Below are 25,200 nucleotides of genomic sequence, written 5' to 3'. Positions count from 1 at the left end.
AAAATACAGACTTTGATGATATACAACACTTGTTTCACAGCATGCATTTTAGAATGTGCTTGAAACAGATAAGTCACTCATAATGCAACATGAGGCAATTTTCCCTTCAAAGTCAAATATTACCATCAATTTTCCTGTTTAGACCAAATGGGAAAATCAGCTCTTTGCCCAAAGTCAATGTAAGAGAACATTTAATTTCTCTTGGCTTCTTCTGATTTCCTATATAACACAATTAAACACACATGCACAGCAATAAAACTGCTGAAGCTGCAGTAAAGTGGACACGGTGTTTGGCCCTCGGCATGATGGTCTTGTTGGTTTGAGATTTGTTCCTGAGATCTGAGGAGATGCCTGACTAAAAAAAAAAGGACAAAAAGGAACTGTGATTAACAGTTATGTTGACCAGAAAATGGAGAGTTTTAGATTAAAAAAAGGCCATTAACACCTATGGCTTTTCTTTGACCTCAATTCCTGTATTTGTCTTCTCACTAATACTTTCTGTTATCTAATCTGTCAGTCGATTGTCATAAATTTGAGTTTGTTTACATTCTCCTGATCCACACACACGCACACATTGTCTCCCTACTGTGATATTATGCTGCCAAAAGGGTTAGAAGTCAGTCCAATCTTAAAGCTGTTGTATAGCTCACAGAGGTATCAGACTGCGTTGCTCACCTTAGACAGACAGACATCCAGTCCTCCCAAATACTAACAACGCATAGGCTCAAAGATGACGTTACACATTGATAAAGGCCGAGAAGGCCTGACAATAACGGATTTTAAAACAAAGAGAACTAAGTGCGACATTCATAAATTTGAGAGGAAGCACAGTTGAAATGCTCAAACACCTGCACTGAATCTTAACACTTAGTTTCCCTCCATCAGAAAGCAAATTTTTGGCCACTTTGTCTTTCCCACAGCAGAATAAAGTTAAAAGACCAACAATAATGCCAACCCAACCAAGAGTAGCCCACAGATCAAATTGCTACACATAACAATGAGACTGTCCCCAAATTGCAGGAAAATACTATAACATGTAGATGTGAGTTTCTCCATGGAGAGCGAACACGAGAACAAAGATTTTTTATTTTGCTACACAGTTCAATTACATCATGGCTAGATGATAATGGTTTATTTTCATGTTTTTTGTGGCCACCCTTCCTCTTATTTAATCACGTCTGTCCTTCTTTTCAAGCTTCACCTCTGAGTTCATCCGTATTCTGTGAGTGACTCAATCAGTCTCAGCAGCACCGCATAGTCATTGTGCGTGTGTGTGTGCGAGCGCGGAGCAACGTGTGATTAATTTCCTCCTTCTAGGGTAGACAAACACCACCTCAGCTCCCCACAGCAAAGATGGAGTGACAGACAGAAAGCAGAGGGATGGAGGCAGCGTCCAAGCTAACTGAACAGTGACCTAACTGCGAGTGTGTGTGTTTTTTTGTGTATGTGTCTTGTCGTGTTTGACAGCCCATCTCCCCGAGTCCTTCCTTTGCACTCACTTACATGGACACATAAAAAAACAATGAGGGGCAAACAACAGGAAGCTGTCATTTATTTTCAAATCTCAGTGATAGCATCTGTCGGAGTCCACTCTGCATTCCTGTCCCACCACACACACAAACACACACACACACACACACACACACACAAAGACATGGATATACACACTCAGTCTACCACTTACAGAACATACAGATAAGACATCTTGATCCACCTACATCTCCATCCAGTTGATGGCATCACATTCAAAACTGAGGAAATGTAAGGGGATGGCAGATCAAAGCAGAAGGAAAGAAACGAATAGGTAACTGTTCTTTAATGTTTTCAGCGAGAAAGTGTGCCTGTGTGTGGAATCAATACAAGATGAGTGACAAAGCAAAGGAAAACATTTCCTTCAAATCCCCCACACATAAAAATTCACTTCCTCTCATGTCTGTCCTCATATATTTCTCCACTATTTCCTCCTGCACATGTTCTGTGATATAGACATGATGTGGAGGCATTTCTCAGCAGGTCTGGGATCAGTCAGTTCATGCAGAAGAGAGGCAGACTGTCGCTTGCACCTGCTCTGATCTCACTCTCTTTTTTTTCTCTCTCTCTCTCTCTCTCTCTCTCTCACACACACACACACACACACACACACACGCATGCACAATGTAACATATCAAACACTAGAAACAGAAAAGAGGCTGACAAAAACTACAATAAATTTCCACAATATATGCGGCCCATGATCACACACATAGGGTTCATGATGGAGAATGATAGCATGTGTTTGTGTTTCTGTGTGAGTATGAAAGATTGAGTCTGATGTCTGTGCAGTACCAAGGTCAATAACACACAGGTTATAAATGACAACACACAGATCAAACACATGGATGGGCACTCATATAGTGGATAAATGTTACACTCACTGAGGTCAAGCACAAGTCCCATCTGACCAAAATACACTCATCTCTGCTTGTAATGCACCTCATGTGTCCACCTCACACATGCATACAGAAATTTGAGAGAAATTCCCTCATAAGGACAAATATGATTGGCACAATATTCACAACAGTGGACTATTTCATAGATAATCTTAGATTTGACTTATTCTGAAGATAATTTCTGACTGTGAGCTTAAGTCTGATTCTTAAAAGATACTGAGCATAAAAAAGGCTTAAGTGAGTCCAAAGAATCCCATTTGTAACTTATTGTGGTTCATGTCTTAAATGAACAGAACCTAGAAAATAACCCACCCCCTCCACCCACCAAAATGCGCACACAAATGAGGGTGTAGCTAAACTCTAAACTTGGTAGTGCGTTTCCTCTCGGTTAAAGGAGGTGGTGCTTTGTGTCAACCAAAAATAATTTAAAGTTCACCACAGATGCTTGGCAATTTTTGATACACACGTGTCCGAAACGTGCAATATCTCTGTTACCAGCGGGAAACTTAATTATTAAGTCTAGACTTTCCTTGGAGATATGATCATTTCTACATCAAAGTAAGCTTTCAAAGTAATTACAAAGAGGTGGTTTTAGATTAAAATCACACTTAACATCAAAACTGATTTAAGTAAGATCCCTGGAAATGAGTGATCTTCCACTGAAGGCTGCAAACACGATTCATTGTTAATTAAAATGATTCGGTGTGCGAGGGGGAGATGTGTCCTGTGCTGAATTAATTTTTTATTTTATCATGTGTAAACATTTATTTGAGAACAGGAACTAATGGTAAACATATAAAACAATATGCTACCTGAAATATTGACCTTAAAAAGAATGACTGAACCATTATCAAAGGATTTGACTACAATGGTTTGACAATGCTGAGATGTAAAATAGCAAGTCAGGGTGAGTAGAGGGGGGGGGGGTACCCCTGCAGAGATGCAGAAGATACATCATGAGTAACACAATACAATAATTAGCAGCATTTCCAGCCAAGCCTATGTCTACACTAAATAAGTAAACAATAAATTAGCTTATTGTTTTTGAAACCCTGCGAGTGTGTTAGAGTTAGAGTGTTCTCTGATAGCATTTTAGTGAGAGTTGAGACTTTGATCTAAACAACCCCCTCTCCACAATTCTCCATGTCTTTGTTTCCCCTCCGTGACAAATAACTTGAGGAACCTAATAGGTTCCCCTCTCTGTTTCTCATTTAATACCTGCACCTTCCCCCCTTCTCCCTCTCTCTCTGTGTCTCATTTAATCACATTTTTAATTGGTCATTCCTTTAAATGATCCAATAATGGGTGTTGGAGTTAGATTGGTTTAGACATAACTGTAACCTATAATGCGTGAGCGCACACGAACATTTGCACATGGGCACATGGGCACAGTCATTTTTGCTTGCATTTAGATGAACAGACACATTTATGTCTGTAGGCATCTGCACACAAACTCCCCTGTGATGTTGAAATGTAGTATTAATAACTAAGCAAAATGTACTAGAATGTTTGTGTTGCTATAGTAATGCAGAAATGAATCAGCATAAAAACTTACTTGCTAGTGGAGGGTGTTTATTCTTTATCATTGAGATATCAAGTCTTGTCACATGCACACACTTTATGAGCCCCCCACCTACCTCCTAAACCAAAATTGATCTCGAAATGAAGATCTTTCTAACCACCTTCTTCTCTCTCAATTTTCAAATCAATATTCATTATCAATCAGCTTGGCTCAGCGGGTACTCGGTTTGAAGGCGCTTCCACAAAACTGCACAAGTAAATAATCGATCAAAACGCATCTTGAGGGGATATTGACGGATACGAAGTACATTTCTCTGTTTATATGTGTGACTACCTCATGTACTTTAAAGCCAGCCCTTTAATCTATCCCTAAATTAGGAGGACTAGCTAGCTGCAGTGAGCGTAAGGGACGGTTTGGCCAAAGAGGACGAGACAGTGGCTTCACATGCTTTGATGTGTTACTCATCGTACAGAAGTTAGTCTCCTTTGAAAAGTTAGCTCTTTGAAAAGATTATGGACAAGCGATTCTCATGGGACCATGTTGATGACGTACATATACACAGCTGCTGTTTCGAGATCGACAGCCATAATTACGTGGCTGTCTGCACATTGCCATTAATTAGCTTACAGTTTCAAAGCTCATTGGGCATTTTGGCACAAAATATGGGAAACACTTGGTTATAGAAACATCAGATCAATCACACATCTCGCTCCCTTGTGTTTTCATGGAAACATGTTTTGGAACATTTTTCAGTTTTGATTCATCCATATGTGTGTCTTCGGCTGCTTGAATTTGATTATACACCTTATATAAACTATGTGTGGTAAATGCAACCTTCTCATTTACAGCCTGAGCAATGAATGTTGTCCTAGCTTATACAGAGTTAGTGTACAGATGAGCTCCAGCTAGTGTAAATGAGCAAGCTGTGTGGAAGAACCCCTCTTTTTTATTAGCTGCCTACATCTACATCTGTGCCCAGTGCTATAAATAAAAAAGTTGTTTAAATCATTGGTCATTTTTTATGTGAACGTTTGTTAGCTGGTGCCTGTTTTTAAATTAGCTGGCGATCCAAAGTGGTGCCTGATTGTAAATGAACTGTATATAAACTGGGCTGCTTGTTTTTAAATTACTGCCTCGTCTAAGACAGAGCTGCACTGTAAATGAGGCATATGCTACAAAGCTAGACTATATGTGAAAGTAATCTACCGTGCTTCAGTGTGTTAGCTGGCTGTCTCCATCCGAATATAGATGAGGAACTATTTGCAAGCACATTTTTTTTTACTGTTTTCAAAGGAATACTTGCACACAGTGGCAAAACATTGGAAAAACAGGCCTCTCATAATATCTACAAAACAGAGGAATTAAATGGTCTAATTCATATAGTGTAAATGTTTTAATGTTTAAAAGTAATGGAATGACCACTGCTATCAAGCTCTGAGATCAAAATGCCAGACTGTCAGTTAGAAATGTCAAATTGTGTGTATGTGTCTGTCAGTATGAATCCTAAGGAACTGTAGAGCAAAATTACTTTCACCTTTTTCTGTACTATACCTCCACAGTTGAACACACTCTTCTCAGTGTTGGAGGATTTAAATCCAGGAGGTTAGTGTTCTTCAGATGCACACAGAAAATCCTCCACCTGCATTATTCTGTCTCCATCCTCTTTAGAAATGGGGTAACACCTCTTCTTGACTTGCTGTAAAATAATCCCCCGTTGTAAACAAAATAAAGTGATTTTCAACTGTTAATCCACTATTTTTTTCTTTCCTCACCTACTTCTTATTTATACTTTTCCCAATCCCCCCAAGCTTTCATCTTCCACTCTTTTCTGTCCTCTCTCCTCTGACTCTTTCCTTCTCTTTCACTCTGACAGTGATAAATTGCATGTTGGGTCGGGTAATCCATCTTGCCATATCCCACACCTGAACACACATTCTCCTGCACCCTCTCACTCCTCCTCTTTTCCTTCTTTTCCCCATCCTTCCATTCTTTCCTCCAATATCCTCCCATTCCAAGGTTAGTGAGGCACACTGGGGAACAGCTGAAGGTAACTATCTGCCTGACCACTTCTGGTTGTAAATGTGTGCACACACAGGTAAAGAACTGTGTGAACAGAAATTTGATCACACACACATGCACAAAACAAAATATAGAAACTTAATGATCCAGGGCATATCAGAGTGCCCCCTCTCTTATGACAAGACAAGAAGAATACAGAGTTTGTGATTATGAATGACCACAAATAATAAAGAAAAAAAAAATCACGTTGCACATGTGCTATATTCATATGTCTGAGCCTGCACCTGACAACTTTCTTTCCCAAGAACTCCAAGTTATTATTAAACTATCACAACTAATTTGCAGTTGGAAAAATGATGGAAACTAGGGGTATGAACTTTTGGTGAGGACTTGGACTTAACGTTAATGGTTCGTAATGGTCATATAGAATAAGTTTCCTTGGTCTAATTCCTCTTTTCTTTCACTCAACCTAATCAATTTACTAAAAGAACAAAAAGGCCAAAATAAATTATCATTTGCATTACTACAGGTCCCTGACTGGTTTAGCAGCTGTAAGTTTTTTTTTTATGAAGCACAGTGGTGCTTCAAGCTAAATGCTGAATCATTATTAGGGGTAAATTAAATGAACACTTAATCCCAACACTAAGGAGATGAACAGGCATTTTGCTGGCCTGGATTGGACTCGCTTGCTTCCCTCTAAATACACAAAAGTTATTCTGTGTGATCACATTTATCCTGTTTTGACACATTGCTGTCATGCTAAGAGTTTCCTTTTCCAGAATTTTCTTTTTCCAGAATGCCTATTTGCACAAGCCACCAAGGGTCACTGAATGGTTTGATGAATAAGAAACTAATGCAAATCATATTTCATGGCCTTTGCTGTAACAGATCTTAACTCAGTTATACACCAATGGGAGATTTGGGGTAAACGGACTGCACAGCACTCTCCACCAACATCATCATCGTAACACCAAATGAGGAATATCTTTTGGGATAATAATTTTTCCCTCCGGTCGATGTTTACCTTTAAAATGTTATCGACAGTATACTCTTTTTTTTAATTATCACTATCTAGTAGTAGTTTGTGTGCTGGCATGCTAACTTTGGTGAATTACCACTGACTATGAACTGCATCTTCAGTTGAAGGGAGTGTCATGTTGTAGAAATTTGTTCAGAAATCAAAGTGTTGGACAAAGGATTTTCAAGCTAAGGGGTCACCAGAGTGCTCTCTTAGCTTGAAAGCTGCTTGTGTCACATCCTGTCAGTAATTTTCACATTGATTTTACATTGTGATTAGTCAGTGATGAGAAAACAGCCAATGATTTCACACATTTCTAGCCCTTACTCAACTATTCTTAGCTCTTTGTTGCCAACATTACAAAGAACATCTTCCTGGAGAGACTGTGGAATATATCAGCTATTATCCTATTTTTTTCCTGAGCTGGCAGTTGTTGGTCAAACATGTTTCACAAAATAATTATGAGACACCTGGTTTAGGATAAACACATTGCAGACCATTAATGTTCCTATATATCTCTATGGAAATTTATCTTGTCATTGTTGAGATGTTTCAATCTTGTCTTGCCTTGTCAGTAATAGTGCACAAATCAGCTCAAGATGTTTTCTTTTGGGGTTTTTTTCGGCAAGAGAAGTGAAATAGACACTTCAGGTTTCAAGTGTTGGACACAGTAAACTCCATTTGAAGCTCACTATGTCACGCCCATGGACTTATGGTTTTAGTTTCATGTTTTAGGTCACGTTTTTGAGTTTCAATCCATATTTAGTTTTTCGGTTCATGTCTTAGTTTTCCCTGCACTCTGTTAATTAGTTCACTCACTGCACCTGTTTATTCCCCTCCATCTGCACCTTGTCCCCAATCACGCTCACTCCCTATTTAAGTTCTCAGTCCTTTGTGTTCCTTTGTGAGAGTCTTACCCATGTTTCCTTACCCATGCCGCCATTCCATGCCTGCCTGCCTGCCTGCCTGCCTGCCTGCCTGCCTGCCTGCCTGCCTGCCTGCCTGCCTGCCTGCCTGCCTGCCTTGCTTTCCACATTCCACGTTTTTGCAAAGTTAAGTATTTATTTATTTATCCATGCCATGTTTAGTTCCTTATTTTGTCACAGTTTGGTTTTTTGAATCCGGCTTAGCCGCGCCTTTTTCTTGTTACAATGTTTTTGGACAATAAACCTAGTTTTCTATTTTTGAAGTCTGCATCCGTGTCCTACCTTCCCCACCTTCACCCCCAACCCCAAAACCTGACACACTAGCTCCATTATTGAATTATTTTCAAAAATCACAACATTATCTTTTTTACCCAGTCTGTGGTCTGGGTGTTCACCAACACTTTGGATTTAAATAAGTTACACATTTGTATGTTGCTTCACTGAAACGCTTGAAAAGTAGAAAAAGCAATCAGAATCATTTTGAAATACAGAAATCTGAAAACAGAAAGAAGTGATTTTTTTTTTTTTTTTTTTTTTTTTTTTTTTTTTTTTTTTTTTTTTTTTGGCACCAAAACAAACACATTTTTACATTTATTGGAAAAAACAACCATGTTTGCAGTAAACGTGTACATTAACCTCCATCAATCTAATGCAAATAAGTTTTATGTGTTTAAACGTGAACCTTAAAAATCCTCAGTGAGTATTTCAATCACCCCTCAAACTTCTAAAACAAACTCTTTTTTAACCATCCAGAGTCCATGAATCTAACTGAACATGCTTGCATTTTGCAAGGCTTCATAGTCACACAGTAGCACTCATTCATGAATGGAAACTCTGTAAAAGAAGGCACTGTGCTCCACTGTTGGCCAATGAGGTCCTCAAAGGAAGCTGCTGAGGTTCAAGAGCCTCGCTCAAGAGCACAGTTATTCTTGAGAGTGGAGAGAGTTCATCCAGGTTTCTCGTGGACATCAAACCTGCATTAAAAGTGACAACCATTTCTAAGCAGCCGCCCCATGTACAGAGGCTACAGTCCTCGCTGCAGCTGGCCCCGGTTCGACTCCCGCACCGAGCGGCCCTGTGCTGCGTGTCTTTCCCCTCTCTCTGCCCCCTGCTTCCTGTCTCTCTCGAATTGTCCTATCATTAAAGGCATAAAAAGCCCCAAAAAATACTTTAAAAAAAAAAAAAAAAAAAGTGGCAACCATTTCAGCCACAAGGCTGCATTATCTCCAACCACTTGACTGCTGCTGCCCGGGACGATAAGATCAATCAGATATCGCACATACATTGTCAAATACTGAATAGGAAATTGAGCGTGACGGAATCTGTCTTAAGCGATATATCTGATATATATGTGCAGGTAAACATTAAAGCAGGAAAAATATTCTTTAGATTGGTTCCCTCTCTGACAAATTATGTAGCCTGGTGTACAGTCAGTGGGAGATAACAGTAAACAACAACGACCATTTCAAACCATCTAAATCGAGCCCCGCAGGCTCCATCTGCTCAAAGTAATTGGAAAGTTTAACGACTAGAGGCTATCCTCTGAGTCTGATTGAGGCCCACAGTGGGAACAAACAGCCAATTTAATCCTGGCTCTCTTTTACAAACACACTCACTCGTTCCCTCCCTCTTACCACCTTTGTGCAGCCTATATGAATTATTGCCTCCCCTATACTTTAAACCTCCATTTTTGACTAGATCCTTTTCCATCTTTCTCTTTCTTCCTTTCTCTCCTTTTTGTACTTCCTCTCCATCTTTTTTATAAGCTGGATAGTGAGATGATAAAGGGATAGAGGGGATGCTGCTGGGCTGAGATGGATGAAAAGTATTGGAGTAAGTGGATGATCTTTATTTCTTCTCAGTGTGAGGTGAGGAAGTGACAAATGGAGGGGAAAAAACGAGTACTTCAGATTTCTTCAGTACTTCAGATTTCCTAAAACAGATTTGTTTGTTTTAGGAACCAGCAGGATCAGACTGTAGACCCATTAAATTAATAAGAGTCTTCTCAAATAGAAAAAAGAAAAACTAAAGTACCTGCCCAGAAATCTGCCCTGGAGCCAGACTAGTAATGGTTGCTTAAATGTCATCCTTGTTCTCGTTTTACCCCCTGCCCGTTACAATGCGCTGACACAATAGTCTCACAGTCCTCCTTGAAATACACAAATGCACACAGACACAGCTCTGTTCTTACCCTATCTTTAGCATTAGTCAGTTAACCAATATAGTTAAGCTTGGAATGCTCACACGCAGACACACTAATTTTGCAGGGCAGCAGTGCAGTGTACGGAACAGGAATGCCATTACAGTACTTGTAAAACATGAACCACTGACAAAGCAGAGCCCTGGCTACAGTTTTGACCCTAAAAGGTAAGCACTAACAAACACACACACACACACACATACACATGTATATAAATATACAAGATCACTGCACCTTTGTGCAGACAACTACAACATATCTTCCCACGCTCCTCTTCACTTCCAAAATTTCAGCTTCAAATGTGCTTTATAGTACATAACATAGTGGTCAATTGTTATTTAACTGGGAACATCCACAGTTGGAGAAATAGAAGGGGCAAAAGTCCTTTTGGGAATCACTTGAAATTTTCTTTACTAAAGTTTGGAAGTTAAATACAAAATCAGATTCTTTCAAATGGAAACCCAGATTCCATTTTTAGTATTTTAGCTGTCATATTTGTCAGGCCCAGAGATGTCAATGAGTCATCTCTGACAGCTCCCAAGGCAGCAAGTTAGTGAGCTCATGTTCTGTAAATAAGTCGTTATCCATTACAAACACTGCAGTGCAGCAGAACTCCAGGAGGCTGCATGTACAGCTTCACTCAAAGTGTACATACTCTAATCGTGGATATAAATATAATGGTAGAATTTGGGTATGAATTTTTTATATGAACTGGTCTTTTTTTGTGGGGCAGAATAGCTCTACAACAAAAAAATAATAAGAATAATAATAGAAAAAAGCCACAAGTTTCTGAAAAAAAAAACCTACATCCCAAACAAACAGCTGAAAGTTGGGTGAATGTTCCTTAGCTGGGAAGGCAAGGCAAGTTTATTTGTAGAACACAAGGCAATTCAAAGTGCTTTACAGAGAACACTTTTAACTGGACACTTTTGCTAGCCATCAACAAGCTTCTAATGCACACATCCATTTGCATCTTTATGTAACCGTGGTCATAATCCTACAGCAGTCCCTTGATGGGGGGAAAAGGAAGGAAAAAACAGGCAGAGACAAACTTGGAAATATTAAAATAGTTTTCACTGAAATAAAGTTAAGTACATACATACACACATACACCCTGTAGCTGACACCTCAGCCTGTCATGAGATTTTCCAAGTAGGAGATGCTGAAGATAGATGTGCTATGTACGACTATGTGATAGCCTGGGATGGATTGTGCGTGTGTATGTGTGTGTGTGCATGCGTGAATGTGGATGCTTCTGTCTGATATATCAGTATATGACAGCAGGCTGACTAATGTTAGAAGTGTGTTTAGCAGGTCTTCAAATAAACCGTGAAGCGAACGCGACTTAACAGCGTCATAAAGAGCCAGAGTTGGCACCTGCTGCTACTGGAATATTTTCACTTTTAATCTCAGCTCCGGATGATGCAACCAACTTTAAAGTCTTAAAAAAATAACATTTGTACAGGAACTGAACTGGAATTGTTCAAAAGTTAGCTCACGCTTGTTGGAGCTGGGAGGGGTCAACAAAAAATTATTTCAAAACAAAGATGACAAAGCGCAAAAAACAATAAAGAGCAAGGAAGCATAGGTGAAAAACAGTGATCTTAAACTTAGTGTCACTCCATCACAGAGCAGACTTCTTTTTTACAGCAAATGGACCAACAACAGCACCAACACAAGGTCTGAAATAGATCACGGTTAGAGCTAAAATACATTCTTTCTACCATTCCACTGTCATGTTAATAGACAACATTTTGACACATCATAAATAGTTACTGTCACAACCACATGGAACAGGCCTTGCCCTTTTGATCATCATCCAACAATGAACAAATGTTCTCTATAATGCAAATGCACACATGCTGGTATGTGTGTATGAGTACCTATAATCCATAAACCATATAATCCTCTGAGTACCTAAGTATGTGTATGTGCGTACTTAATTTAATATCACACACCAAACCAAGAAGAAGAAGACAACTTAAAAAAAACTAAGACTAAAAGGTACATTGTAAAAAAATAAAAAAGAAGAATGATTTTCATTTAAAAGTAGCTTGTGACTGAGGTTCTAGTGTCCAAATAGTGATGGCATCTGTTGTACAAACACTTTGCACCTCCATCTGCATGTGTGCTATTGTTGCAGTTTCCTAATTAATGCATTTTGCCAAACTCATCCTCTCCTCTCTTTTGAAACTGGCAAAGCTTTTTACAGTTTCCCTGCCTCCTGGCTTATTGGCTGGGGTAGATAGTCTAATTAAGTGTGTCCCCCCGAGGTCAGTGACATAAATGACAATGATAGCACTATTACAGAAATTTTGCTCCCCCTACCCCCTTTCTCAATTTGTTTTTCTTCCTCCCTCTACTCCTCCAAAAAATATATAATTTTTGTCCCTTTAAAGAGCCTAATACTGCAAAAGTAGTTTGTGCGAGTCGTTTTATTGTGTGGACACATTTTAGGTTAAAACCAATTCAGAGACATCTCTCTATTGGGAGAACATTTTGGCCATTGCACGTCACTTCAAGAGGTTGTCTGAAGTTCAGATTTAGTTGGATTTATGGTTAAGCTCAGACAGTTGAGACGGTGAAGGTAAAGAAACATGTTGTCAACTGTAGGTGTCAATTACAAGGACAGATTCTATGTAAGTGTTCTCTGCTGCAAGTATCTCATCTCTGCATGGCAACATATGTAAGCATGCAAATATGACCATGAGACACTTGAGATAAAACAAGCAAGTGAATGTGAGGAAATAAGAAGATAGAAAAAAGTTCAATTAGCTGCACGGGATGCTGGTTCAGACCCTTTTTGTATCTGTAACCTTTGTCCATATGGGATTATATGGGACAACTGTAGGAGGACGCAAAGATAAAAAAGATTTACCAAATTCTCTAGTGTTGCTTCAATAATATGCATATGTTGGTTTTGTGATTTGATGACGGTTGATAAAAAAAATACAATATTATTGATCATAGTTTATTTTTACGTTCAACCTCCCATTTTGAGAGTGATTATTTTGCCAAAGACAAATACTCCAAAAAACAAAAATGAGTATCTCTGATTGTAATATATATTATTTTCTATTGATATATTGATAATATCATTGTTCTGAATGCTTTTGGCCACGAATATTGAAAATCTGATGATGTGGACCCCCAAATGCCTACTGTACATAGTTAAACTGCTTAATTGTAGTATTTTTACACTGGTGTTTTCTGATAAATGCCTCTAATAAACTGATTAAACTGAGGCTAACCAGAATAGAAATGGTAGAGTAAGTGATATTAGATCTTGAGATGGGATGTATGTGTTGGCTTGGGTTTTATTAACATAAGCCTGGTAAGAAGCTCTTCAGTTCAGCCTGGATCAGCATGCTTCTCTCCCTGCACACACATATCCATCAATCCTCACTGTCTAGCTGTTGTTGATGAGGCCACCTCTTTATATGGTAATGTCTTTCACACCTGAAAGGCATCAGGAGGGCATGATCGTTCACTCCCTCTGTCATACACACACACTCCCTCTCTTCCTCTCGCAGACACACACACACACATGCACAAACTATATAGCAAAAGCTAAACAATAACATGAGCTATTATTCGCATGAATGACATATATTTCACTCTCTTTCTGCTTCTCAAACACACATACACACACCTATGAGAAGCCCATTAACACTGATGGAGATATGTATGCAGCTCACATCTGTTACATGTCGCTGCCGTGGCAACACCAGCTGCCGTGGTTACCAGAAGCCTAGTTTTGTAGTGTTATGGGATTTGGTTATTACAGGATAGTTAGCTACTTTTGTGCAGTTACATATCCCTTTGAGGAGGTGTGGCTAAGCGATGCTATTCCACCATTTAATCTGATAAGTACACAAATTATAGACTAATTACTGGTTGGAGGTGACAATTATCCACAGTTTTATCTGAACTGATTATATCTACAAGCATACAGTGCATCAGTCCCACTGGATTTTGTGAACTGAAGGACATCTGATCTCTAATGCCCCCCTTTTTCTATTCCAGGATATAACTACAAGGGACATAACTCACTTTTTATATTTCTCCCATTATAGATGGTACCGAATACTTAAATACAACCTTGGACTCAGTCCATGCAATCTAAGTTGATACTGTTAGATGACACACACAAACAAAGCTACAGGCCTCTATCTGGAGAGACATAATTGTTATGGTTTCTCCATATGTAAAATACATTGAGATGACATTGTAGTGTGGCACTCTACCAATAGAAAGTTAACTGGATTTAATTAGATTGAATTACTAAGAAAAAAACACTAACACTTCTGTAGTCAAAGCAAGTCATACGCTTCAAGAGAGCACACACAAGTGGTTTTGATTATGTTTCGTGTCCTGTCTGTCAAATAAATTTCATATGGAGCTTTATGATTATCAGCTAATCCTACCTATGCTGAGGGGCTACTATCTGCAATGCAATATAAAGTGTAGGAGAGTACCAGGTACCAAAAGTGAGTAGAGCCAAGTCTAGTCATATCATGCAATGACAAAGAAGCAGACCTCGAGTTCACCTGATGGTCAGATGAACTTCTCATCATTTTTTGATTATGTTGGGAATTAAAAGGATTTGACTGGCAGCCTGAAGGTTAAGACTTTCAGATCTGCTGCATATGACGGAGGGGATGTGGGTGTTTTCACTGCATATCTGATGGTTTGTCAGTCTTTATATCCTGGGAATATCAACGATTCTGCAAAGTGCTGAATAATGCCACATTAACTAGTGAACTGTCTGACAATTACAATTGTATTCAAGATGTGCCTGATTGCTGTTGCTGTCAATTCTTATGAATTGAAAGCTAGAAACAAAAGCTAATTTTGCTTATTAACAGTTTAATCTCCACGACAATTGGCAAACTCCAAAAGCTAATGTGTGTAGCGGACATTCACAAAACCAATGATAACGCTTTTGTGAACATTATTTTCCTTGAACTGTATTAAACATGCACCAATAATTTTTCTTTTTCTTATAAATTGTACTGATGAAATTTTGCTCTCAATAGATTTTTGTACAATTTATTATTATGTAAAGTGATGGTGGACTAATGATGTTAGTGAATTAAGCCACACTCTATGAGTGTGTTTGTGTGTGTTCCATGTGTCTTTAGATGTGTTTATAACTCATTTGTCGTAAACTTATGTGATTACGACTACAACTGAAAACAACAGAGTTCGTATATATCTACAAGTAAAATGATCACACAGAGGAAGTTGGAGGCAACAGAATGTCTTTAATTTCTTTCTCTGACAGAGTGCACTGCCTCCATCTGGGTAACAAGCAACAAGATCAACACTTCAACGCTCACGGGTGTTGCAGCTCGCTCCTACTGTCATTAGTTGGGTTTCCATCGAGTGATGAAGCAAATTTAATCCACACTTTTGATATTTTGTTTCACAGACATTTGCATCAGGCTTGTTTAAGTGAGGGTGCATTGTGTTATCACCAAGTGGCGGTATAGGCTACACTGTGCATTGCCTACAGTAAATACAACTTTAAGGAACAAGTCACAAACAACACCAGCCGTATTGGCCATATATCAGAGAAAAAATGGAGAGAGGCCTGCTTATATTTTGTTTATTCTTTGATGTCCACAAATACAAGCCATGTTTATTTTGTAGAAGTAGTAACAGCTTATTGTGAAACTGAACTGGCATCTGAGTAACATGTTTATTAAATTAGAACTGATTCCCAATGGGCATTTCCATTTCCCCAGATGTGCTAGAATTCTCTTGTGAAAAAAAATAAAAACCCATCTCAAGTGAGCATAAGATCTTTGTGTGTGTGTGTGTACAATTAAGCCTGTAAGTAATTTTCATACATGCACTCCAGCCCTTGAATTTTCTTGACTCCCTCGAGGAGTCAAGAACATTCCTCCCTGGAGGGGCTGCATATGAGAATGCAAATATTAGCGTCACAAGCAACAGATATTTGTGGAATCTATCCAATCAGCTCCTTTTTGCAAAGTCAGAAAATGAGCACATGTTTGAATAAAGGGGCAGATACTCCGGAGAATTCATAGAAAGCAATTGTGAGTGCTGATAACAGTTGCTGCTTCATATTATTTTCTCCTGGCCCTTAGGTCTTATTTTACCAAGGGTATAGCAGATATATATGCATCAGGTATAGATAAGCACAAAAACAGTCAATATGTTTGAGGGTAGGTAGGGAGCCTCATCCACCAGTTTTACATTGTTGTGAAAAACACACACTCTTGTATTATTTTGCCATCTGTATGCTCTATTCATGTGGCACTCCAATTTGTAAAACACAACTGCCATAGAGAATTTTTTGCTGTCTTGTGTGTATGTGAACAGGCAACTGCAGACAAGTTCACATTCAATTCCCTAAACTTCCACTGGTGTTCATGTGTGAAAATGGCTAGAAAGTGACCCCCCACACTACACTGTAAAAGTTAAATGGAGAACATTTCAGAATATTTAGCTGACACTACAGACTTTGGTTAAAAGGCCTCTGACAAAGACAGGGATAAGGCCAGGGTCAACTGACAAATGGAGAGACTTGCGACCTGCTAAAGAGACATCAGTTTCAGTTCTGTTTGAAATTATCGGAAATATTGGTCTTGCAATGCAAAACTCTGAATGTTGCAGACAGCACCTTTAAAAAGGAAGTAGCAGTAAACATATTTGTTCAGCTGTCAGCATGACTTTGTATACATGTCTTGATGCAAGGACAAATAGGAATAAAACATTATTATTCAACTGTCTATACCAGTAATACAAAATATCTCAGGCGACTAAGCTGAACAAGTCCATAGAAATCTGTAGGATTCCAGAGTCACTGCACTTGAATAATCCCAGCATTAGGAACATGCACTTAAGTCGAAGATTTATTTGAGGAAGACAGCTGTTTAATGTTCAGTCACTTGCAGACAGACACATCAATGGGTCTGCTGATATAATTGCTTTAAGTGTATGTATGATATTTATATCCACTAGAAAACTTCAAATAGCAAATTCAAATGGACAAAAACAGATGAAAGTGGTCTCTCTAAATCTCACGTTGCCAGTTAGAGTGCCTAACAAGTGAATATACTCACCAACATGTCCTTATTTGGCTTTATTTTTATGTCTGATGTGGAATTGTGTATGTTTTACCTTCTAAACATGAGGGGTTTTGACTTTCAGCTGATCTGAAACAGACTCTGCTGGTGACTAAAACTCACAAACACACACACACACACACACACACACACACACACAGAGTGACCCAGTTTCCTGAGCTGAACTGGACCAACCAAAAACAGATCATCCTCCATCCAATTATGATCTGGGAGTGGATATAAGGGACGCATATACAGACACACACAGCCACACACAACAGCAGAGTAGGGACGGAGGCCTTAAGTGAATGCAGCTGTATATCCAGATGTGCTTTTGAGTTGTGTGGCTGTCCTGCATTTTCTGTGCATGTCTAAACCTGAAAACATACTCTGCTTCTTGTAATCCTTCAACATTCACACAAAAGTGCCCTCAGCAAAATGACCTGCCTGTCTCATTTCCCCCTTCATCCAGCTAACTGAAAAACAATAGAAATTTTAGGGGCACCACTTGCTATGTAAAGAACTGTATAACAATCTTCCTCTCTGTCTGTTGTCATTTACTCCTGAAGTCATTCGTCATCTCCTCAATATAGTCTTAATCTGTAAACCATCAGGTCTCCTTCGAGCAATGAGCAACTACTTGATGATTAAATGGATCAACAGAGGTACTTCAATATGATTTACAGAAAAATACAAAAACAAAAGTTTTGTTTACATTAAATAACTATTTATACAATCTACAAGTGGATGAGCCTTCTCCAATAATATCATGACATTTGAGCATAATGACCAACTGCCATTGATGCTGGCTAGCTTGTGTGTGCATTAACACTCGCACACCCACACACACACACACACACACACACACACACACACACTGAACTGCAGACATGCAAACAGCTAAATATTCAAAAGGTAAGAGCTGTGAAGGTCATAATTATCATAATATTACCAGCCCCACGTGAGAGTGTGTGTGTGTGTAGAAATGTTTTTCTCATCTGACGAGGACAAATGTGCTTATGCAACTACACTGAGGGGACTCTATGTGTTTGTTTGGGGACAAAAAGCAAGTCACCCGAGCACAAGTTTTTAAATTTCAATGTGAAGACTTGCTTTAAAATCAGGGTTAAAATTAGGGAAGCAGTAGTTAGAAAAATAATTTTAAAAAAGTCCTCTAAGGCAGCAGAACCTTGATTCTGTGTGTGTGCTGCCAGGAAAGGTGCATGCTTCTAGCATGTCTCAAGTATGACCTGTCATGTATTCATATTCATGAGGCCAACAGAGGTTTGTGTGTGTATATGTATAGGTTTATCTCAGTTGGTGAATGTGTGTTTGTATTCTTGCTGTGTGGGGGTGTCACACATGTCCTACTGTCCTGTGGGAATAACATGAGGTCTGATACTGACAGTACATCAAGAACACACACACACACACACACACACACACACAGAACTGCTGCTCAGGCAAATTTGGTGAAGGAAAGAGACTATTGGGTCACATTGCTTCACCAAGTACACAAGTTCAGCTTTTCTTAGACACAGAACACCTGCACAGGTCAGTTTACTCTTGTTTAAGGGGAAACATAAAGGAACTTCTACCTGTCTGAAATAACTCAACTGTTAAGTTATTCAGTAATGACCCAGAGGTATTATACAGAAGTGGAACTAACGTCTGCTTCTGTAGAGGATCTACTCAATGCCAAACAGCAGAAAAAAAAGGCCACACAAGACAGTTCAAACTGTAGTGTCTGCGTTACCTGTGAAAACAGGACTTGACCACTGACTATTTCACATTTTGTTTGAAAGGGAATGTTATCATGACAGCCAAAGGGAAGCAAGTCAATATTTGATTTGGAGGTGAACTTTCCCTTTAACTTTCTTATAAGTAAAACCAGTTCTACCATACCATGAAAGATCTGGCTGACAGTTCTTTTGATTAATATTACTGGTGCGTGTTCCTATAAAAACAATGTGAAAAGGTTTAAATACAATATAACTCAAAGGGTTTCTGGATCAAAGCTTCTAAAGAAGTCATGTCAGGTGTGTTTACCCAAGGTTCCAATAATTCCACATCACAGTAAGAAATGATGCAAACAAAGACTGATGTTTCCATTGATTCATATCAATAGAAATATCACATCTTCAGATATGCACCAATATGATCTTTTTTTTCTTAATAGAACTTAATGCAGAGACATATGCTTTAAATTGAATCAACAGTTCTCTTATCATTTCCCCTTTTCAATATTGCTCCTACATACCACAACGTATTATACTGTTTGAATATTAGCAACCGCAAATTATTAGAATGTTTTATTCCATAAGCACCAAAGATTAAGCATATGTTAGGCCAAATATTCAATTAATTTATGCAAGAACACCCGCCACAGTGTGGATTTGCTAAAAACACAAAATAACGCTCACATGTTTACTCTACTGAGAGCATGGTGTGGCCACACGTGTACAAAGGCTACCTGTTTTCTAAATCCCTCAATCCATTTTTGATTTTCATGCTTTAGATTTTGTGCCAGTCACAAAGACACAATATTTTCTATTTTTCAGCAGAAAATAATTCAACTATGAGAGGTGTTTTGGATCATACTATAGCTGTGTTTATTGCTTTAGGTCCAGTTTGACTTTGAAGCCCATTTATCCTTTTTGCAGCAGCTAAAATATATGTTTATACACAGAAACATACATTAGGACATACATTTTTACATTAGGACATACAGTACTTCAACTAGTTATGAAGCAGTGTGCTGTGCTTTTGCTCATTCAACACTGCAATAAAGTTAACCTCAAAGTGGAAGCTGCAATCAGCCTGCACTAAACCCGACCTCGCAAATAATGCTTTAATTAGTGGTCTACCAACCGGCAGTTGCAACTAACCCCCACTGTTTTTAACAATTTCCAACTGCTGTGCTCCTTAACTGCGAACAATTCAGGGTATCCACCTATGTCACTGTCTTACAGACTGTACTGTAAGTTTCACTGTCCCACTGTTATTCTGTCATGTCAATTAGTTTTTAAGTTTTAAATTCCTGCTCAGTCTTTAGTTTTTGCCATGTTTTCACTAGTTTCTCTTGCCCTGCCATCAGCTTCACTCACGCCATCTGTGTTTTTCCCCTCAGCTGCACTCGCTCACTAACCCCTCCTTCAGTATTTAGTTTCCAGGTTTCCTCATACACTATGCCCGATCCTCACCGTCACTCATGCCATCCCATGCCATGCCATGCCATGCCATTTTGTTGTTGTTTTCAAGTGTTTTCACAGTTATAGTCAGGTTTTGATTTTTTCATGTTTTTTTCATAGTTTAGGTTTTGTATACCAGCTCAGCTGTGCTTTTTGTTGTTTCTTGAAAATAAATCAACTTTTAATTTTGAAACATCTGCATCTGGGTCCAACCTTCTCCACGCCACCAACTTAACGTGACATAATCTGCATCCGACTAGTTGCACCATATTAGTGCCATGTTTCACAATATGTCATTATTTGCTACACATTAACCCAAAGCATGTGGTCCACTGTATTCATGACTTAAATTCAGTCAACTGCAGCTAAACAAACAATATCAAAGCTCAGGGGCAACATCTTGGAAAAACTGGGACAGTCAAGAAAACTCCCAGAAGGATTTTCATTGTTTTTTATTCTCTTGTTATGATTCATATGTGACTAGGCATAATTACTTAAACCATTTAAAAAACCAATCTGTTCTTATTTGTTTTCCATTTATGTTTTTGTATTTAACCCAAGTGTAGTATTAAAACTGTGGTAAAACACCAAGACTTCTTTAGTGGCAAAGCTAAGCTCTGCATCCAGTTGCCTCCAGTTTAAAAAGCATGTTAGTTGTTGCCCGCACAAGTTACTTTAACCTATTAATCATAAATGGAAGAAACAGGAAACTATTTGGTGTACTAATATAAAGAAACACAATGTATTATGTGACATAAATATTGTCCTCTATCCAGAACCAAATTGGAGCACTTTAGGACTTTGCGACCTTCCTACTGAGAATCTCTGGTCTAATTTAAATAAATCTGTTGGTCCATATAGTTTAATAATTGCTGTGAACATGTCTTTTGGAAATCCATCATGCTGATTCTTTCAAAAACAGAAAATAATTAACATACAGTAGAATTAAAATGAGCTAATTGATTTGGGAGAAATGATCAAACGGGTAAAATGTGAAGCTCCAAGATGAAATCAAAACTATTATACAGTGGCTATCAGTTAGTTTTTGGCACTCTGTCAGTACATGATTAACAGCTTCAGCTACAATAATAATCCCAAATCCCAAAGGTTGTTCAGCTTCTGTTCTCTCACACAGCTGTTCAGGTGGCGGTTCACTGACGGTGAATATCAACCTCCTTATGATTTATGACAACAATAAGTCTGATGACACAGCAACACTGTAAGCAAGGGAAGGATAAGTATCCCAGTTTTTCCTGAGCAACCAAGTTAATTAGTGTCACTGTCCAAATGCCAAAGTTAATAAGGGACTGAGTTATTTTTGGAGTTTATGCCAGTGAGTATTACCAACAAATCAGTAGTTTAGTTTATACAAAAACATGCAATATACACACACATTCATACACACCACAGAAAGGGACCAGAAAGCGGTGTGATTTTTACCTTGCTGGAGTACGGTCCAGGGATGAGCAGTTTCAGTGCTTGCCGTTTCAACTCTGTCAGCCGAGCATTGCAGTTCTCACACCATATCACTCTCTCACTGCCAGGGGAGCTTCCACTGCCGGAGGCTGGTGATCCTGTCCCAAAACCCGGAGAGCCACCAAGAGAGCCCGGGGATCCTGTGCCAATCCCCGGAGAGATGGTTCCTGGGGATCCAGAGAACGATCCAGGTGATGAGATTCCTGAGCCTGGAGATGGCGTGCCAGTGGAACTGGGCATGGAGCCAGCCCCCTCTGGGGTGGGCCGTGTGCCGGAGCGGGTGTTTTCTTCATAGGCTTTTCGATACCATGTATCCGGGAAAAAGGAGGCAGATTTTGTTGGGGATGTGTCAGGAATCTATGAAAAATACAGAGAGGTTGATGCCTTTTTACTGCCAGTACGGGCCAAATAAATTGTAACAATATGTGAATATATGCATTGATAAGTCTGCCCACACAAGAAGGTTGCACTGGAATGAGAAGAGAAGGTGGAGATGAGAAAACATAGGCCTGTTTCAAGCTATTAGCATTTTAACTGGAAATCAAAACAAGGATGTGCACTGATGATAATCCACCTAGTTCTTTTTAAGCAGGTTTTCAACATTTCTGAAATTCTTAAGGAAAACAGCAATAAGTGATTTTAAGGAAAATGGTGAACCTATGAACCCACAGCTCCAATATCCATGCTTAATGCACATGCCAACAATTGATGAGTGGCAAATATGAATTAAAATAGATGATTCCAGAAAGAAATTTATAAGCTAAACATGCAGGCTACAGTCACAGTGAAATGCCAATCACCCACACAAGCAATAGAAAATAAATAAAAAGAGAAAGAGTCAGATCTTGAGAATAAAAATGAACACCCCCCCCCCCCAAAAAAAACACAATCAATAATATAAAAAAAATCTACTATCGAAGTCAAGGCAGTCAGCATATTGAATGCTTCCATTAAAACTTATTATGATCATACCAGTGTAGATGTAGATGTTATATTCGTCTACACAGCCACATAGCAACATCAAATGAGCCGCAAACAGATGAGAATTAGATTTTTGCGCCTGGGTGAATCCATTCAGTGTACAGAGCCTGATGTGATGGCTGCTAGAGAGGCTGGGCACCTCTATGATCCCTCACTACTGCCATAATAAAGCAGCATTGTGTAGGATGATAGACGAGAAGGTTGAGTCATATCTAAGAGAAGAGGTGGGTACAATATGACCAAACCCTGAGTAATAAATTAAATCTAATGAGGCTGTTGGTGGAAGGCACAGACACAGGTGTGAGCGTATAGTACCTGATTTACCTCAGTTAGTGATAATTAAGTGATGCAGAGGATCTGTCAGTGAAAAATGCACACTGTTGTTTAGTCACCATTAGCAGTGAAGTGTGAAGTGTGATATTCACAAAGCAGTCAATCAACAACATGAATACAAATCTAATGAGAGCTGTAATCAGAATCATATTTATCACATCCTGAAAATGGAAGGAAACTACAGTTTACTCTGAAAATGGGTGGGTGACGTGATGAAGTGCATGCAGCAATGAATGCATGACAAGTTTGTATGTTTTCCAGGCTTACTAACAGAGGAGCATCAACTCCTCTGCTGCAGGAATAAGAAACCTACCCCATATTTTCTGCTCCGGCTGCCCCTCTCCTTAGTCCCCGACAGTGAAGTCATGTTGGAGGTGAGAGGAGGGGGAGGAGGAGAGGAGAAAGAACCTCTGCTGCCGCTTCACATTCAAAAAAAGAAACCAATGGATCGATTTCAATTAACCACGCGCCCCTGCAGTTTTCTCTTCTCAGGCTTGAGGTATAACCTCCCGCCGCTCTCAGGTACACGTGGAAATCCGTTACATCCTCATTCTGCCGCCAAGAAATAAAAAAACCTTAATGGTTTCTATTGGCGTCTATTTTTCCACGGTTTGTTGTGTCAAAAGAAAAAAAGAAAAGCCCTCGAACCACCTCTAGAAACCAGACAATCACACAGTCCTGCAGACCGCTCCCTTTGAGCAAATCCTGCTCTGCGCTCAGCAGCGCGCTGGACTGGCACCGCACTAAGCCTCGCTTCTCTCCATCAGCTCTGGGTCTCAGGCTGCTCAGGTAAATCTACCGCCCCCGGGGTGAAGTCAGATCTAACGACAAAGTCACGACTCTCAGAACGAGAGGAGCCCGACTGATGCAGAGCAGAGATATAGGAGTCAACTCCTCGTTTCTGAGACTTTGAATTGCGCACCCTCCTGTTGACTTCCCGAGACTCCGCACTCTGCTGAGGCCAACAGTGGACTGAGGAGACTGAAGCGAGACGCACATCTGGATGAGGGCGGGGCCAACCTGCCCCTCATCAACCTCAGGCCAATACATAACCAGAGGTTCCTGCTGACTGGCAGGTAGACTACTGCAAGCTCGGGGAAAGTAAAATATGTACAATTTTTTATGAGTGTTGTTATGATATGCAATCTTAAACAACTATAGGACAAGGGGCACGTGAGTGGTTTTAATATTACGGACTGTGAGTTGTTGCTTTGTACAGTTAGAAATCAACCACCTCATTGGGTTCATTTCAATTACTTGCAGCCATTTTACACAACTAGAATACATGTGGTTAGAAGATAGAATTATTTCAAGCGCAGAATATTATTCCATTTGAGGAGCCCTCCTTGAGAATGCTATAAAACAAGAAAAGAACTCACAATGTTATTTGTTTTAGAGCAAGAATAATCCCAAAGAGTTTAGAGACCAATTTTTTTTTTACATTTCTTCAAGAGCAAATTTGGATGCAAGGAGGAGTTGGACCCATGATTTCAGAAGTTCAGAATAGCTCTGGGGCTTCCTTAATGAAGCACTTGAGTGATTTGAAAAAGAAAAAATATATATAGGTGTTCAGGGATGGATGGAGATGAAAAAAGCAGCAAGCCAGACAAAGAGTTTCAGCGAGACAACACTGACATAAAAATCATCTCTTCTTTTAAAGAAATGTCAAAGCTTTTGCAGTAACCTTTTTCTTTTTTTTTTTTGACCAACACACCCTTTTGGATAGTGACCTGCAAACAAATGTCAGTCAAAACAGAATGTCACAAGGTTCAACTGTCTGCCTTTTCAAAAGAAGTGTGTGAATTATTGTCCCCCAAAATTCTGAAATCACAAGACAAAATGTAGGAACACTGTACAATGATCCTACCTATTGGGGAACGTACAATTCAGTGCCCATGGATTAATTACATTGGATGAGAAACTCCTGCATCAAGCCACTCAGAAAAAGACCTGAGAACAGTTATAGAGTGGTTACACAGTGCACTCTGCTGTTTCCATGTGGGTAATA

The 25,200-nt window shown here is 39.2% G+C and overlaps 1 protein-coding gene across 2 annotated transcripts in view; it reads right to left on the bottom strand.

The window, feature by feature from the left end:
* Positions 1 to 24,145, bottom strand: part of kif26ba (kinesin family member 26Ba) — a 94,295-nt gene extending 70,150 nt beyond the window's left edge. For both annotated transcript variants that reach the window (XM_075463344.1, XM_075463355.1), the window contains exons 1-2: positions 23,506 to 24,145; positions 21,843 to 22,235 (exon numbers count right to left, since the gene is read on the bottom strand). In XM_075463344.1, coding sequence (XP_075319459.1) covers positions 21,843 to 22,235; positions 23,506 to 23,559 — 447 coding nt within the window. In that variant the 5' untranslated portion in view covers positions 23,560 to 24,145. The remainder of the gene's footprint in view (positions 1 to 21,842; positions 22,236 to 23,505) is intronic.
* Between the last annotated feature and the right edge of the window lie 1,055 nt (positions 24,146 to 25,200).

This window comes from Odontesthes bonariensis, chromosome 1 (genome assembly GCF_027942865.1).
Source record: "Odontesthes bonariensis isolate fOdoBon6 chromosome 1, fOdoBon6.hap1, whole genome shotgun sequence".
Classification (NCBI taxonomy): domain Eukaryota; kingdom Metazoa; phylum Chordata; class Actinopteri; order Atheriniformes; family Atherinopsidae; genus Odontesthes; species Odontesthes bonariensis.
The sequence above is the reverse complement of the archived record's forward strand: the minus strand, read 5'-3'. Positions and strand labels throughout refer to the sequence as shown.